Source organism: Schistocerca cancellata, chromosome 7 (genome assembly GCF_023864275.1).
Source record: "Schistocerca cancellata isolate TAMUIC-IGC-003103 chromosome 7, iqSchCanc2.1, whole genome shotgun sequence".
Classification (NCBI taxonomy): Eukaryota; Metazoa; Arthropoda; class Insecta; order Orthoptera; family Acrididae; genus Schistocerca; species Schistocerca cancellata.
In genome coordinates this window covers 340,850,264-340,868,962 of record NC_064632.1, presented here as the reverse complement: position 1 = coordinate 340,868,962, position 18,699 = coordinate 340,850,264, and the positions used below count along the sequence as shown (strand labels likewise).

The window sequence follows — 18,699 nt, the reverse complement described above, 5'->3', positions numbered from 1 at the left end:
AAGAGGAGGTGGGTCCCGCTGTGACGGAGGACGGAACTGTTCCAGGCAGGGTTCAATTTGGATAGTATCTTGGGGCCATCAGTCCCTATACCAGTTCCAAACCGAACAATCCATTGCCCTCACCCACCTAATCCTTCACCTACACATCCACTCAGCCAATCAACACACCCATCAACTCCTGTCCCTAATAAAAGTCCTCAATCTTTCCTCTCCTACATCCACACCGGTTGTTCAGAGCATCCTCCTACAGGCCAACCGCAAATTAGAACAGCATGCCACCCTCCACCTTAAAAAACTATCCAATCTCCTGGTTTCCCACCTCCGGAAAGGCAACTCACTCACCCTTCACAACCTTTCCAGCAAACCTCAACCTCCTCTCATTGCACACAAACCCAGTCTCTCCCATCTACTCAATCTCCCACTTCCAGCTCCACTCCCTCCAAAACCTCAAAATTCCAATCAACACAATCTGGAACCGCAACACCCCAATTCAGTAGTTAACCTCTCCTCCAAACCTCTCTCCCAATCCGAAACCTCTGTCCTATCCAAAGGCCTCACCTTCAGCCCCACTCCCAGATTTAACCAAACAGCCCTTGTCAAAGATTTACTGTCCTACACCCGTACTCTCTGCTGGAAATATCACTTTGCCACGAAGAAAAATGATCCTAATCCTACTCATAATGATCCAACTCCCCAAGATACTATCCAAATTGAACCCTGCCTGGAACAGTTCCGTCCTCCGTCACAGTGGGACCCACCTCCTCTTCCTCAAAATCACCCTCTCCTAACCTTCCAGGAATTTCTGACTTCCAGCCTTGCCTCTCAATCCTTCTTAAAAAACCTTAATCCTACTCCCAACATCACCACTGCTGAAGCCCAGGCTCTCCGTGATCTGAAGGCTGACCAATCCATCGTCATTCTTCCGGCGGACAAGGGTTCCACGACTGTGGTACTTGATCGTCGGGAGTATGTGGCTGAGGGACTGCGTCAGCTTTCAGACAACACTACTTACAAAGTTTGCCATGGTAATCCCATTCCTGATGTCCAGGCGGAGCTTCAAGGAATCCTCAGAACCTTAGGCCCCCTACAAAACCTTTCACCTGACTCCATCAACCTCCTGACCCCACCGACACCCCGCACCCCTACCTTCTACCTTCTTCCCAAAATTCACAAACCCAATCATCCCGGCCGTCCCATTGTAGCTGGTTACCAAGCCCCCACAGAACGCATCTCTGCCTACGTAGATCAACACCTTCAACCCATTACATGCAGTCTCCCATCCTTCATCAAAGACACCAACCACTTTCTCTAACGCCTGGAATCCCTACCCAGTCTGTTACCCCCGGAAACCATCCTTGTAACCATTGATGCCACTTCCTTATACACAAATATTCCGCATGTCCAGGGCCTCGCTGCGATGGAGCACTTCCTTTCACGCCGATCACCTGCCGCCCTACCTAAAACCTCATTACCTTAGCCAGCTTCATCCTGACCCACAACTTCTTCACTTTTGAAGGCCAGACATACCAACAATTAAAGGGAACAGCCATGGGTACCAGGATGGCCCCCTCGTACGCCAACCTATTCATGGGTCACTTAGAGGAAGCCTTCTTGGTTACCCAGGCCTGCCAACCCAAAGTTTGGTACAGATTTATTGATGACATTTTCATGATCTGGACTCACAGTGAAGAAGAACTCCAGAATTTCCTCTCCAACCTCAACTCCTTTGGTTCCATCAGATTCACCTGGTCCGACTCTAAATCCCATGCCACTTTCCTTGACGTTGACCTCCACCTGTCCAATGGCCAGCTTCACACGTCCGTCCACATCAAACCCACCAACAAGCAACAGTACCTCCATTATGACAGCTGCCACCCATTCCACATCAAACGGTCCCTTCCCTACAGCCTAGGTCTTAGTGGCAAACGAATCTGCTCCAGTCCGGAATCCTTGAACCATTACACCAACAACCTGAAAACAGCTTTTGCATCCCGTAACTACCCTCCCGACCTGGTACAGAAGCAAATAACCAGAGCCACTTCCTCATCTCCTCAAACCCGGAACCTTCCACAGAAGAACCCCAAAAGTGCTCCACTTGTGACAGGATACTTTCCGGGACTGGATCAGATTCTGAATGTGGCTCTCCAGCAGGGATACGACTTCCTCAAATCCTGCCCTGAAATGAGATCCATCCTTCATGAAATCCTCCCCACTCCACCAAGAGTGTCTTTCCGCCGTCCACCTAACCTTCGTAACCTCTTAGTTCATCCCTATGAAATCCCCAAACCACCTTCCCTACCCTCTGGCTCCTACCCCTGTAACCGCCCCGGTGTAAAACCTGTCCCATGCACCCTCCCACCACCACGTATTCCAGTCCTGTAACCCGGAAGGTGTACACGATCAAAGGCAGAGCCACGTGTGAAAGCACCCATGTGATTTACCAACTGACCTGCCTACACTGTGGCCTACACTGTGATGCGTTCTATGTGGGAATGACCAGCAACAAACTGTCCATTCGCATGAATGGACACAGGCAGACAGTGTTTGTTGGTAATGAGGATCACCCTGTGGCTAAACATGCCTTGGTGCACGGCCAGCACATCTTGGCACAGTGTTACACCGTCCGGGTTATCTGGATACTTCCCACTAACACCAACCTGTCAGAACTCCGGAGATGGGAACTTGCCCTTCAGCATATCCTCTCTTCTCGCTATCCGCCAGGCCTCAATCTCCGCTAATTTCTAATTTCAATCTGCCACCGCTCATACCTCACCTGTCTTTCAACATCATCTTTGCCTCTGTACTTCCGTCCCGACTGACATCTCTGCCCAAACTCTTTGCCTTTACAAATGTCTGCTTGTGTCTGCTTGTGTCTGTGTATGTGTAATGGATATGTGTGTGTGTGCAAGTGTATACCTGTCCTTTTTTCCCCCTAAGGTAAGTCTTTCCACTCCCGGGATTGGAAGACTCCTTACCCTCTCCCTTAAAACCCATATCCTTTTGTCTTTCCTTCTCCTTCCCTCTTTCCTGACGAGGCAACCGTTGGTTGCGAAAGCTAGAATTTTGTGTGTATGTTTGTGTTTGTTTGTGTGTCTATCGACCTGCCAGCGCTTTTGTTTGGTAAGTCTCATCATCTTTCAATATATAGTCAGTATTTTATAAACTACGTCTCATCTGACAAGAAGAAGGGACCGGTTGGTAGGACATGTTCTGAGGCATGGTACTGTTACCGACGACTGTGCCGCTAAAGCAGAGTTATTGCACACAGTTTTCCGAAATTCCTTCACCAGGGAAGACGAATGGAATATTCCAGAATTTGAAACGCGAACAGCTGCTAGCATGAGTTTCTTAGAAGTAGATACCTTAGGGCTTGCGAAGCAACTCAAATCGCTTGATACGGGCAAGTCTTCAGGTCCAGATTGTATACCGATTAGGTTCCTTTCAGATTACGCTGATACAATAGCTCCCTACTTAGCAATCATATACAACCGCTCACTCCCCGATAGATCTGTACCTACAGATTGGAAAATTGCGCAGGTCGCCCCAGTTTTTAAGAAGGGTAGTAGGAGTAATCCATCGAACTACAGACCTATTTCATTGACGTCGGTTTGCAGTAGGGTTTTGGAGTATATACTGTATTCAAACATTATGAATCACCTCGAAGGGAACGATCTATTGATACGTAATCAGCATGGTTTCAGAAAACATCGTTCTTGTGCAACGCAGCTAGCTCTTTATTCACACGAAGTAATGGCCGCTATCAACAGGGGATCTCAAGTTGATTCCGTATTTCTAGAAAGATTTTGACACCGTTCCTCACAAGAGACTTCTAATCAAGCTGCGGGCCTATGGGGTATTGTCTCAGTTGTGCGACTGGATTCGTGATTTCCTGTCAGGAAGGTCGCAGTTCGTAGTAATAGACGGCAAATCATCGAGTAAAACTGAAGTGATATCAGGTGTTCCCCAGGGAAGTGTCCTGGGACCTCTGCTGTTCCTGATCTATATAAATGACCTGGGTGACAATCTGAGCAGTTCTCTTAGATTGTTCGCAGATGATGCTGTAATTTACCGTCTAGTAATGTCATCCAAAGATCAGTATCAGTTGCAAAGCAATTTAGAAAAGATTGCTGTATGGTGTGGCAGGTGGCAGTTGACGTTAAATAACGAAAAGTGTGAGGTGATCCACATGAGTTCCAAAAGAAATCCGTTGGAATTCGATTACTCGATAAATAGTACAATTCTCAAGGCTGTCAATTCAACTAAGTACCTGGGTGTTAACATTACGAACAACTTCAGTTGGAAAGACCACATAGATAATATTGTGGGGAAGGCGAGCCAAAGGTTGCGTTTCATTGGCAGGGCACTTAGAAGATGCAACAAGTCCACTAAAGAGACAGCTTACACTACACTCGTTCGTCCTGTGTTAGAATATTGCTGCGCGGTGTGGGATCCTTACCAGGTGGGATTGACGGAGGACATCGAAAGGGTACAAAAAAGGGCAGCTCGTTTTGTATTATCACGTAATAGGGGAGAGAGCGTGGCAGATATGGTACGTGAGTTGGGATGGAAGTCATTAAAGCAAAGACGTTTTTGGTCGCGGTGAGATCTAGTTACGAAATTTCAGTCACCAACTTTCTCTTCCGAATGCGAAAATATTTTGTTGAGCCCAACCTACATAGGTAGGAATGATCATCAAAATAAAATAAGAGAAATCAAAGCTCGAACAGAAAGGTTTAGGTGTTTGTTTTTCCCGTGCGCTGTTCGGGAGTGGAATGGTAGAGAGATAGTATGATTGTGGGTCAATGAACCATCTGCCAAGCACTTAAATGTGAATTGCAGAGTAGTCATGTAGATGTAGGTCAAGGGATCACAAATTTAGCATTGGAGGGCAGCGTGGAGGGTAAAAATCATAGAGGGAGACCAAGAGATGAATACAAAGCATAAAAAAACATTCCAATGTTACTCTTAAGATTTCAAGGACTGTAAAAGGATGTCCTACAGTATCAAACTGGACATAAAACAAAACCAGTCTCGAATATTAACTTCTGTTGACATTATGACTAATAGCATTTATAAGAACCTTTGTGCTTGTCTTACACCTCAACATGTAACCGCTAAAGATCATGGCACCATATGCTGTCTATAATCACTATTTGTAATAGTTTACTATGGCAAACATTTGTGTACAAAAGTGTTGTGTATGGACAGTTCAATACATTAAAATAATACTTTGAAATAAAATAAATGGTCATTATATTAATTTTGATAAAATTTCCCCCTCCATTGTCTATTGCATGGTTGCATGGAATAGAGCAGACCGTTGGAGATCCCGCCCATTATAGAGGCCTTTTTTTTTTTCCTCCAGCCAAATATTAGGTGAACTGACTGGAAATAAATGGGAGGGGTTATCAGGTCCTTCCTTTGCCTTACAACTGAGGGAAACCTCGGTCAAAATTTGGAGGTTTGAACTATTTTCAATGCCTTTTTAGTACAGTGTTGTGGCACAAATTGTGACTGACTTGTTCTCGATGGGGCTGGAAATGTTGTACAACCAACACTCTGGATTTAAGCCCTTGTGAGTTCAACTCAGTTCCTAAATTGAAGGAAGCACTTCATGGCATTCTCTTCAGATCTGTTACAGAGATTTGTTGGGCAATAGACTGCTCCACTTGAAGTATCAGCACAACTGGTGGGAATCACTGGGAATGGGTTTTACACAGTGCTGGTGACTACGACGGACAGTATAACTTTGAAATTGGTATCTGTTTTGTGTAAATTGTAAATAAATGGTTGCCATTATTAATGTTCCCATCTTGTACATTCTCCAAGGCAAAAATAAAAATAGTGTGTGCATGAATGTGTGTGCACTTGGATGGATGATCTGCTGCATTTAATATTTTTCCCCCCTTCTTCTAAGGTACTGACATAGATAGAATCTCCCAATCATAAGTAAATCTATGCACAAACTTTTTTTTGTACATGTAACAGGGAACAATTCTGGACCGGATTGACTACAACATTGAGCAGTGTCAGGCTGAAGTACATCAGGGTTACCAACAGCTGCAGAAGGCCAGCAGATATCAGCAGAAGAACAGAAAACTTGTGTGTATAATTATTATGGCTGCAATTACCCTTGTGATGATTATACTGCTAATTGTTGTCAAATCATGAGCTGGTCTGTATTCAGTGCTTGAAGAGAAGGAAATGTCCAGGAGCTGTGCAACAGCCATATGGTTGTACATGATTGTCAGGATTCCATACCTCGGCAGAAGCAGATTAAGCCAAGTCATCCTTATGTTTCTGACAACGGTATTCCATATTTTTTTCCATGTCCTTTGTGAATGTTGCTTGAAAAAGACTGTAAAAATGACCAATATCAACATAGGAAGTTAACTTCCACTTAATGAGTTGAATATTTATACAAGTTCCAGACAAAATGCATTTCTGTATATAATTATGTTGAAATATTAGTTTACAGTTTCTGTCAAAAATATTTGTCCAGTATAATAACATGGGGTCTCTACCTTCAGTATATTGTTCACCTAAGTTGTGGGCTATAAAAAGACGCATTGACATGTATAGTTCTTCCTGTTTAGACTGATTCTTGTCAACAACTGCAGCTAATGTTTCTGAATAATTTTTGTGTTGACGAACCATCTACTTGCTGTACTTTGAAAATTTTAAACCCAGAAGGAAGGTAGAAGGTTTATACTATCTAATCATGATTGAATTGAATTTTGCATTACAATATGTACTCACGTACACCAACTAAACCAATGCTGAGGCAGCCTATTAAACATCATTATAATTTTGTTGTATATGGTAGCCGGTATTTATATGAACAGCATCTGGAAGTGAAAAGTTTCTTTTTGTAAAATATATTTATTTTTATTAAGTAAATTAAAATAATACCCAGTAAAAGTGTGTTGTATTTCTTTTTATGTTCATGTTTGTGCGATACATTGAAATTATACGCTGCAAGGCATTAAAAATGCAGTGCCATGAAGGCTGCAGACGTCAAATTGGCATGCTTGTGTATGAAAATGATTGCCATTTCAGTGCTACTACATACAGCAGGTAGCAGTAATACCATGTACACTATGTTTATAAGGAAAGATTTATTTATACGTAGTGTAAGAAGCAGAAGTGTGTACAGTGTGTGTCAGAATTCAACAGCAACAGGATTGTAACCTAGTATTGCTGCCTGTGTTGATGTGGATCGTACAGCCATGTACCAAATGTACCCTGTTTGCAGCAAGAGAAGTATCCATACAGACAATAGGATGGAGAGTGGTGTGCCCAACATTATATCTGGACACAAAAGTAGCACCATGTCATCTTTTTAGACAAGTCCTGATGTTGCATAGAGCTACATGATGAATGTATCCATGTGGGAGACTCTGATGAGAATAAACATTGTCAGATTGCATTCGTCACCACTATTTGGGTCCAGTGCCTGGTATGTTATGGGTATCACTGGTTTCATTACAAGATCACCTTTGGTTCGCATAGCCAGTAACTTGGACTGCGGGCATTGGATTTGTGACATGTTAAGGCTGTGCTCTATCTTCAAGGACTTTGTGATGTTATCTTTCAACAAGGTAACATGTCACCACTGCTGTATTGACCTACTTTGATACAGAGGGTGTTCAGTGGTTTTTGTGATCATTATGTTATCCAGATCTTTCTCGCATTGAAAAGATCTGGTCATGGTTTGTTGAGAGATGGGCACACCATCACCCACCAACCACTACAGTTGGTGAAACCTAGCACAGAGTTGAAGCATAATGGTATGACGTACTCGTATCTGCCATTCCAGCTAAGTTTGTGTAGTGCACGGCTGGGTAGGGCAATTTTTGCTGTCGGAGTTCATAGAACTGCTTGTTAAAATTTTCCACCTTGTATACCACCACCCCCCCCCCCCCCAAAAAAAGGGAAAAAAATCTACATATTAAATTGAGTATTATTCCTGAGTATTATACTTACTTTACTTTACATGGCTATTAAATAAAGTTTTAGTTGCTATCCTTCCTGGTGTTGCAATATCAGTCGCCAGCAGTGTATTTAACGTTTAATCCTGCATAACGTACATTAAAGCTTCAAAGGCTTAGCACTTAAATTTTCTCCATCATGTAACAGTGGAAGTTACAAAGAAAAGAATGCACATTGAACCAACTATATAACATCCCAAGAACTAAATCAAGCAGTGGAAAGGCCAGGATGGAATAATAACAATATGGTAGGGACTCACTGCTACTCTCTACACAGAGGAGGCATTGAGCACAGACAGTCACAATGAAAAAGATTGCCATTATATTTATGTAAGATTTTGGACAAAGTACGTCCTCTGAAGTAGAAAAGAAACAAACACGCACATGCATGCATATGCCCAAATTCACACAAGCACAAATCACACACACTTAGCCACTGTCTCCAGGCGCAGGAGCCTACTTGCGTCTGATGTGAGTAACAATCTGCTAGGGTGAGTGGTGGAGGTAAGGAGGGGGCGTGGTTTCGAGGAAAATTGCTAGCTGCCTGTGGGAGCAAACAGGGACAGGGCTGCTAGGTGCAGTGTAGGAAGGCTTTGCTGGGGAAGGGGGGGGGGGGAGGTTGAGAGGTGATAGGACAGAAGTAGACAATATCAAAATAGTAGATGCATTGGCAAGATGGAACAGGATGTATAGATGGAGGAAGATTTAGATCATGGGGTTACAGAAACGAAGGTTGTGCAGTTCAGTAAAGCTGGTATTAGTAAGAATAATTCCAGAAAGCACATGTATGAAGCAGTCATTAAAGTCAAGTGCATTGTGTTGGGCAGCATGTTCAGCACCTGGGTGGTCCAGCTGCCTCTTGGCCACAGTCTGGCGATGGCCATTCCTGCAGACAGACAGCTTGTTAGTTGTCACGCCATTCCTGCAGACAGACAGCTTGTTAGTTGTCACGCCCACATAGAAATCAGCACAGTGGTTGCAACATAGTTGGTATATCACATGGCTGCTTTCACAGATGATTTATGGGGTAGGAGTGCTCATGAGCAGACTGGAGAAGTGGTAGTGGGAAGATGTACTGGACACGTCTTGCATGTGGTTGGAGATGAAACTTACTGGAAAATTAAAACTGTGTGCTGGACCGAGACTTGAACTCGGGTCTCGGTCCGGCACACAGTTTTAATCTGCCAGGAAGTTTCATATCAGTGCACACTCTGCTGTAGAGTGAAAATTTCATTCTGGTTGGAGATGTTTCTAATCCATAGTCATTCAACTTTGTACTTAATATTCCTATGTATCTATCCAGCTTGCTGCATCCCTCTGAAAGAACTGAGCTCACAAAAGGGAGAAGTTTGATATGTTGTAATTCTTTAGCTGTGACTTTCAACATAAGGACTATTCATGCCTCTTGCAGTAGACTGGTCTGCTCACCCAAATGTTTTCAAGATGTTACATAAGTGATTTAGCCCATCAGACGACACACAATATAACATCTGATAATGGATATTGTCAGGCCCAGGAATTGGATATGACCAGAATGAAAGTGCTTGATTTAAGTGATGCCACTCATCTTTGGACGTAACTGCAGAGCTATCAGCATAAACCAGACAAACCAAGATTTTGTGTGTTGTTTGTACCATGATGTTTGTCAAAACATAAAATTTATCTCCAGATCTCATTTTTATCTTTTCCCAAATAACATATAATAGCATTTAGTTATTTAGGTTTTTTCAAACTTCCCATCTTTTTTTCCTTTGAGATTTTGCAGTTAAATTGCAGTTGTCATCCCATCACACAAGGGTTTTCTTTTCATGCGGCACGTATGGTTTATATATAGAGATGAGTGATAGTGCTGCATCTTCTATAAATGCAACAAATTGATGTAGTCTTGTATGGTGTCCTCCATTACAGCCATTACTCTCATTTCTTTTCTCTCTCTCTTTTTCCATATATCTCATACAGCTTGTCATTCATGTGTATTCAATTTATAATTTGACTCAGTTGTGCCTTTGCATGTCATTGTTCACATGAAGATATTACAAGTAGATGGTTCGAACCAGTAGGGTCATGAACAACCTCTCGTGTAAGATTCAGTGCAACACTGGGAGTGGCAAAACATTTGTCTACCATACTATTCCTTTCTAGTGGCTGCTTTATTTTGGTCAGTGAGTTATCATCAATTGTTATTAGGTTTTCATTGTCTATTACATCAGCTATTGTTTTACCTAGACCATCAGCACATAGATTATTCCAGCTTGGATGCTGAGCATTTAAGTTCCTCATAATTAATTTTGGATGGTAAACTGCTTTCAGAGCACCCATGGTCTAGGGTAGCATCTTTGATTAGTAATCAAAATGTTCTCAGACCCTGATTCGAACTCCATTACCACTTAAATTTTTAATAAAAATCATTATCAATGAGAGTCAAAGACTTTCAGCAATAAAATGTCATGCTTATTCAGCCAACATCCTTGTCAAAGAGGGTAGAGAAGCAGACAGAGGTTCAGGCACTCTCCTTGTCCCTGAAGGTAGAAGAATCGACAAAAACCAACAGCATGAGGATGCAGAAGGCAATGGAAACCACTGCATTAAAGCTACAATGTTTCTCCACAGGTCATGGGGCCTGTAACTGATACAATTCCATGCTGATCTCTCCATTGGCAAAAGATCCCAGACTATTCCCCCATTCGGATCTCTGGGATGGGACTGCCAAGGGGGAGGTGACCATGAGAAAAAGAATAATTAACCAGTGGAAAGATAACATCCTGTGAGCTGTGGCATTGAGTGTCAGAAGTTTGAAACTAGAAAATCTGAAAAGGTAAATTCTAAGGCTCAATCTAGATATAGAAGGGGTCAGTGATGTGAAAAGGAAAGGAGACAAGGATTTCTGGTCAGATGAGTATAGGGCAATATCATCATCAGCAGCAGGATTCATTATGAATAGGAAGATAAGGCAGGAAGTGAGTAACTGTGAACAGTTTGGTGATAGGGTTGTTATCAGATTCAACAGCAAACCAACACTGACAACAACTATTCAGATTTTATATCTGCAACCCGTAGCTGAAGAAACAGAGAAAGTATACAAGGATATTGAACGGATAATTCAGTATGTAAAGGGAGATAAATATAATAATCATGGGGAAATGGAATGCGGTTGTAGGGAAGAACAGAAGAAAGGGTTAGGGGAGAATATGGGCTTGATACTAGGAATGAGAGAGGAGAAAGACTAATTGAGTTCAGCAATAAATTTATGCTAGTGATAGTGAAAAAGGCCGGCAGATATGGGAAGATTTTGTTTAGATTACATTAGGGTCAGGTAGGGATTCTGAAATGAGATACTGAATTGGAAGAGGTACCCAGCAGCAGATATATACTCAGATCACAATTTAATAGTGATGAAGAGTAGACTGAAAATTAAGAGATTAGTCAGATGCAAAGAAGTGGGATACGGAAGTACTAAGGAATGAAGGGGTATGCGTGGAGTTCTCTGAGGCTATAGACACTGCAATAAAGAATAACTCAGCAGGCAGTTCAGTTGAAAAGGAAATGATACCTTTAAAATGGGCAATAACAGAAATTGAGAAGGAAAACATAGGTACAAAGAAGGTAACTTCGAAGAAACCGTGAGTAACAGAAGAAACACTTCAGCTGATCAAAGAAAGAAGGGAGTCAGAAGGATTGACTCAGCATATAGAAAAGACAAAACAACCTTTGGTGAAATTAAAAGCAAGGGCAGTAACATTATGAGTGCATTGGAAATTCCACTGCTAAATTCAGAGGAGAGAGTGGATAGGTGAAAAGAGTACATCGAAGGCCTCTGCTATGGGGAAGAAATGTGCAACAACATGATAGATGAAGAAACAGGGATCAACATAGAAGAGATAGGGGATCCAGTATTAGAAGGAGAATTTAAAAGAGCTTTGAAAGACTTAAGATTGAATAAGGCAAAAGGAATAGATAACATTCCATCAGAATTGCTAAAATCACTGGGGGAAGTGGCATCAAAATGATTATTCATGTTGGTGGGTATTATGTACAAGACTGGTGATGTACCATGAGACTTTAGGAAAATCATCTTCCACACAGTTCCGAAGATAGCAAGAGCTGACAAATGTGAGAATAATTGCAGAATCAGCTTAACAGATCACACAGCCAAGTTGCTGACAAGAATAACATACACAAGAATGGAAAATGAAACTGAGGGTGTAGTAAATTACAATCAGTTCGGTTTTAGGAAAGGTAAAGGCACCAGAGAGACAACTCTGATCTTGAGGCTGATAATGGAAGCAAGACAAAGAACAATTAAGACACATTCATAGGATTTGTTGACCTGGAAAAAGCACTCACAATGTCGAATGGTAAATGACATTACAAATTCTGAGAAATGAACGGGTAAGCTATAGGGAAAGACAGGTAATACACAATATGTAGAACTACCAAGAGGGAGCAATAAGAGTGAGAGACCAAGAACAAAGTGCACAGGTTATAAAGGGTTTAAGACAGGAATGCAGTCTTTCGGCCTTACTGTTCAATCTATACATCAAAGAAGCAGTGACGGAAATAAAAGAAACATTCTAGTGCAGGAATAAAATTCTGGGTGAAAGGATATCAGTGACAAAATTCACTGATGATATTGCTATCATCAGTGAAACTAAAGAAGAATTACAGAATCTGTTGAATGGAATGAACAGTCTAATGGGTACAGAATATGGATTGAGAGTAAATCGAAGAAATATGAAAGTAATGAGAAGTACCATAAATGAGAGCAGTGAGGAACTTTGTTGATCACAGAGTAGGCAAAGTTAAGGAAGTCTGCTATCGAGGCAGCAAATAACCCTTGCTGGACGGAGCGAGGAAGACAAAAAGCAGACCAACATTGACAAAAAGGGATTCCAGGCCAAGAGAAGTCTGCTAGTATCAAATGTAGGTTTTGATTTGAGGAATGAACTTCTGAAAATGTATGTTTGGAGCACAGCATTGTATGATAGTGAAACATGGACTGTGGAAAAATGGGAACAGAAGAGAACTGAAGCATTTGAGATGCAGTGCTACAAAAGAATATTGAAAATAAGATGGACTGATAAGGTAAGCAATGAGGAGGATTTCCGCAGAATCGGCAAGGAAAGGAATATATGGAATACACTGACAAGAAGGAGGGACAGAATGACAGGAGACCTGTTAAGACAACAGGGAATAATTTCCATGGTACTAAAGGGAGCTGTAGAGGGTAAAAATCTTAGGGGAAAACAGAGACTGGAATACATCTAATGAATGACGTGAGGACATAGGTTGCGACTGCTATGCTCAGATGAAAAGGCTGGCACAGGTCAGAAATTCATTGTGGACTGTGGCAAACCAGTCAGAAGACTGATGACTTAAAAAAAATTTCTCCTGCAACTGACCTAACCTCATGCTTTCACACTACATCTGTGGGAGCCCTGTATACAAAAGTGTATTCACTGTGACAGTTCTCGAGGGTATTGTGTCACTCACTGCTTCTTCCGGCTGAGGTCAATTTGTGTGCGTTGTAAGTCATGCTTAACGAGTATTTTGGTGCCTCCATATCCATTAAACCCATCCATATACGCAGTAATCAGGATCGTTGAAATATGTTCCTGGCTGCAGCCAGGCTTTAGTAATTGCGTAGACTGTCAGATATATAGTTACATGGCATTGCCTCAACAATGCACAGAGCCTGTTTTTGTTGTTTACAGAGCGAGCATTCCAAAACATTATTCCATTAAGCACACCCACCATGTATACTGATAATGGTGTAACACATTCTAGCTTTGGCTGAGGAGGAATGGCCAATCCTGTAGTACACTGCACACATTGAAATAGATAGAAGTACTGGTCTTGCTTAAGCCAATTATTACTAAAAATCTTGAACTTGACACAATTTTATTGTTTTCTCTGGTGGAATTGGAATTTCACGGTGCACAGTTGTCTGCATGTCCATTGTGCCTAAGTTATTTATTGCCGTATTTCAATTCTCAGTTCAACAAAATAAATTTCATAATTTGTTTTCTTTTAGCTGTAACATTTTCAGTACTAATGTCATGAAATACATTTACCAGTACCACTTTAGCTTCCGTTTTTGTTATTAGCCTGTGGTATTGTGGCAGATTAGGATTTTGCACAGTTAATAGAGCCAAATATCTGGGATGGACCATGATGGTGGTCAGCTACACAGAAGCACAGCCTGTCCAAGTCGTATCACCAGCAGGTGTGTTACGCTACATATTCATGGTGGCAAATGAGGAAGCAGTTGTGTAGGCTGGTTGAAATGGGCAGCAGTGGTCATGTTACTGAAGTTCTGATGTGGAGGGTCCACTACAGTGTGAGCACAGTAATGGGAGGTTGGAGGGGGGAGCAATGACTGCAAATAATCTATTAACACAAGGGCTTCCTGTAATGACACGTCATTAAACGCCATAACTTAGCTAACATATTTTTGATTAATGTTCACTGGGCAAGTGTGGTCTGTTGGTGAATGACACTATGTGCAATATGTACATTTTAGTAGACCTATCTATGCCAGAATTACACTCACATGGGCACCAGTGTGTTGGCACAACTTCGGCTGACTTCGGTACTGGTTTTTTGTGCAACGGGGGGGGAAGAATCATGGGACATGTGTATGGCCCTACTGTGAATCTCACATCATAACTCAAGACAAAAGCAAAGCATTATTTTGCCTAAATGTTATGCCTAAATATTAGTACTCATACAGATGCCTTCCATCACCAACATTTTCAGGAGCATTTCCGCAAAACTCTCTCACTCTAGTTACTGAAACTGAACGTTCTGTTAAAGCCATTTTTGCTCTTCTGTCAGACTGGCATCTACATTGCAAATGATACCTTGGCACATCATCATTAAATTTTATCCATGCACCTCCACACCCTTCATTCCAAATAATTTTAATCAATGACTTGGCGAGTTATTCAGTTGCGGTCTCTTTGACATTGTCATGACCGGATCCAGGGATGTTAATAATGTTTCTGCTTACAGTCTGCATTTTTTGCCACAGACCCACATTCTTGCTCTTGCTTTTGACAAAATTTATGGTCTCACATTGCGATGTGTTAGACAGTGCTCATGTTAACACATGGCTGCACTAGCACATCCATTTACCAAGTCTGCAGTTATTGTGGAACGATAACCAAAAGTCTGTACTGACTCACAATGTTCCACATTAACAGGGTAAACACATAGGTCCTCGTATGTTGAACGTGCCATTGTTGTTTTCTAGGGGTAGTGTTTGTTTTTGGGCCTGATCTGGTACCAGCTTAGGAACGTCAGCATCCATTTGTTTCGCTTCTTTAGTAATATCGTCACTGATAACTTTCAGATTCGAATGTTCAGCAGCATCTATTCTGTTGTTCATTTTGGTAATAGAGCTTGATCCTAATAGCACTGACTCCAGTGATTTATTCACACCTAGTGATCAATAGCATTTTGCTTTAAGTACTTTAATTTGAACCAATTCAGCACAATGTACACTTCTATCTACACACTTTCAGCAACTAGACAGGTGTCTGGTGGAGGTAACCACTGGTGTGAGTGCACTCCAACTGGTACAGTGTGTGAAAGCAAACGTAGAAGATTAGCTGATCAACCACTGGTTAGATATTTACCTGTAGAACAGTTCATGATAGAGAGACCCTCCATGGTATAAAGTCTCTGTAAAGAAACTTATTAAGAAGCAGCAACTATTGCACAAATGTAGAGCAAAGCTATAAAAGAATAAAAATGTAGGAGAAACTACCCAGCCAAATAGTTATGGTGACACTGCTCTGGCATTTAATACTTTCTTATACATTTTTATTCACATATAGGGACTAGCTGTCAGTAAACACATAGAGAGTGGACAAAATAAAACTGGCGCAGACAATATTTCATGCATCTTAAGATACACACTTCATCTTTCATAATCTGCCTGAGGAGGAGGTTGATATAAGTTTGCTTGTCTATTTTAAGATGTGTGAAATGTAAGGATGGTTTGATAAGATTGGTAAAAAACAGGAAAAAAAAGTTTGCTTCATAAACAACTTACCTTACTCCTCAACAGTCTTCTTTGAAGGATACCTACTTGGTCCAGCAATCCTCCAGCTTTTTCAACCCATCAGAAAAATAGGTTGTCCAATTCTGAAAAATACTTGTTGACTGCTATTATCACTTCCTTTTTGGTGAGAATTTCTTACCAGCAAACGAAAGTTTTGCTTTAGGGACAACAAAAAGGGCATTCTGGTTTAAATCTGGTGAACAGGGTGGATGAGGTACCAATTCAAAGCCCATTTTTGACATTGTTATCATTGATGTGTGTCATGGTTCATTATCCTGGTGAATGAGCACTTTTTTTACATCCCACCCCAGCCAACACAAGTTGAAAATGATCCAGCAGTAAAGCATAATAGGGTGCAGTTATAGTTCTGCCGTTTTCCAGGTAATCTATAAGGTTTATTCCTTGGGAATCCTGAACAACAGTGGCCATGCCATTACAAGCTGACAGAATGGTTCTTACCTTCTTCAGTGCATTTTCACCAGCCTTTGTCCATTGTTTTGGCTGCAGTTTTGACTCGGGATCCAGATTTTACCAACAGTCACAAACCAGCACCAAAAGTTTTTAGTATTGTGACGAAACATCATCAGACATTGTGCTTTAATGTTGTTCCGGATGAGCTTTTGGTCAAGTATAAGCAATCACGGCACCTACCTTGCACATGGCTTCTTCACAGCCAATTCTCCATGCAGGACATTATACTCACTCGTTTGATATGTCTACAGTATGAACAAGGTCACACATTTTTATATGGTGCTCTTACATTGCCATATTGTGGATATTGTCAGCGATTTCATAATTGGTGACCCTCAGTTGGATGGCCAGAGCATGCTTTGCTTCGATGCTTGTCCGACCAGGTTTTAATTCATTAATTCAAAATTAAATGGTCTTCAGTGATGGTATAGAGTCCATGTGAACTCATCCAATTCTGTTTTGATCTGTGCGACAGTCCATCCCTTCAAATGGAAATATTTAATAGCAGCACAAAACACTGTTTTTCTCCAAATCAATCGCAGCCGAGACACTGACCGACTCAAATGACTGTCAAATATGACCTACATGCTGAACACAGCTGAAATTCTTTATACAACACTTGGAATAATCAAATGTGTAGCATTCTTTCATGGAAATTTACCAGACTTATCATACAACCCTCTTACTTTGCGACCAGTTCACTTTTATCCATCCTGTATGTATTACAGCAGCTTTTGGGATTTCAATTATATTGATGCTGTTTGTCACTGTTTATGGCAAAAATGATATACATGTGTATTCTTAAATAAATTTTCAGAACATACATTTCTGACTGACTCCCCTGTTTGTTACTAACTTTGCATCTTACAAGTCTATGATTATTTGCAACTGATCTGTAATTTGCTATTTATGCTTAAATGTAATTAAAACTTCATATTATGTTTCAGTTCATGAAGCAAGAGGTTTTTTCCAGTAGAGAAGTTATATAAGTGTGTATTTAACAACATACGCCCCTTGTGTATGACTTCCTTGATTGGTTTATTCTATTCACCTTTGGGAATTACTGATATATTAAACTTAAGTATCTACAGAACTCTCATCTACATCTACACTCTGCAAACCACTGAAGTGCATGGCAGAGAGAATGTCTCATTGCAAGGGCACCTGTATAGTAGTCTGTAAGGGAGGGGGGAGTATGGAGTATTTTTAATATTTGGAAGACAAATGGTGACTTGCAAGTAGCCATTAAAAAGTTACAGTTCAAATCGTGTTAAAAACCTGTGTAATTCCTACTTTTAAATAATTTTCTTGAAAGGAAAACACCCAACTGCACTTTATTTTTCCTTTTTCCTTTGCCTCCTTTTATCAGATATTGGCTTTCTTCCTGTTCCATTCACCTATGGAGCACAGTAAGAATTACTGTTTAAATGCCTCTGTGATTTTGTAATTAGTCTTGTCTTGTCTCCACAATTTCTATGAGAACAATATATAGGGGGTTGTAGTATATTCCTCATGCCATCATTTAAAGCCTGTTCTTGAACCTTTGCACATAGGCTTTCTCGGGATAGTTTGCATCTATGTACCAGAGTCTGCCAGTTCAGTTTCTTCAGCTGTGATACTCTTCAATGGGACAGACAAACATGTGACTATTTGTGCTGCAGTTCTCTGAGCAAGTTCAATATCCTCTGTTAGTCATTTTTGGTAGAGGCCCCATACAATTGAGCAGTATTCTAGAATGGGTTCCACTAGTTATTTGTAAGGAATTTCATTTGCAGACTGATTGCATTTTCTCTGTATTCTACTGATAAACTAAATTCTAGCATCTGCTTTACCCCAACTGAACCTATGTGATCATTCCTTTTCACATTCCTACAAAGTGTTACATTGAGGTATTTGTACGAGTTGGCCAATTCAGACAGTGCCTTGTGAAATGCTTATGCGATTTGACCAAATAAAAGCAACCAAATTACATTCTGCACCATTGATTCTCACAGGATCTCCTGGAGTCTGGGGTAGACTTTTTACTAATTTCAGACGTCTCACTTATTTCTAGTTGTTGTGATGGCAGTTTCGGCCTTGGTTTGTAATCTTGGTGGATGTCAACTTTTATAGTGCATTGCTTAAATACGACTACCCCATGTTTATTTTGTCACTAATTTGTATAGCCCTTAA

At 41.1% G+C, this 18,699-nt stretch overlaps 1 protein-coding gene across 1 annotated transcript in view; it reads left to right on the top strand.

The window, feature by feature from the left end:
• The window catches only part of LOC126092419 (syntaxin-16), a 42,313-nt gene extending 35,394 nt beyond the window's left edge, over positions 1-6,919 (top strand). The window contains exon 5 of the mRNA XM_049908005.1: positions 5,989-6,919. Within this exon, the coding sequence (XP_049763962.1) occupies positions 5,989-6,171 (183 nt within the window). The 3' untranslated portion in view covers positions 6,172-6,919. The remainder of the gene's footprint in view (positions 1-5,988) is intronic.
• The last annotated feature ends 11,780 nt before the right edge of the window (positions 6,920-18,699 follow it).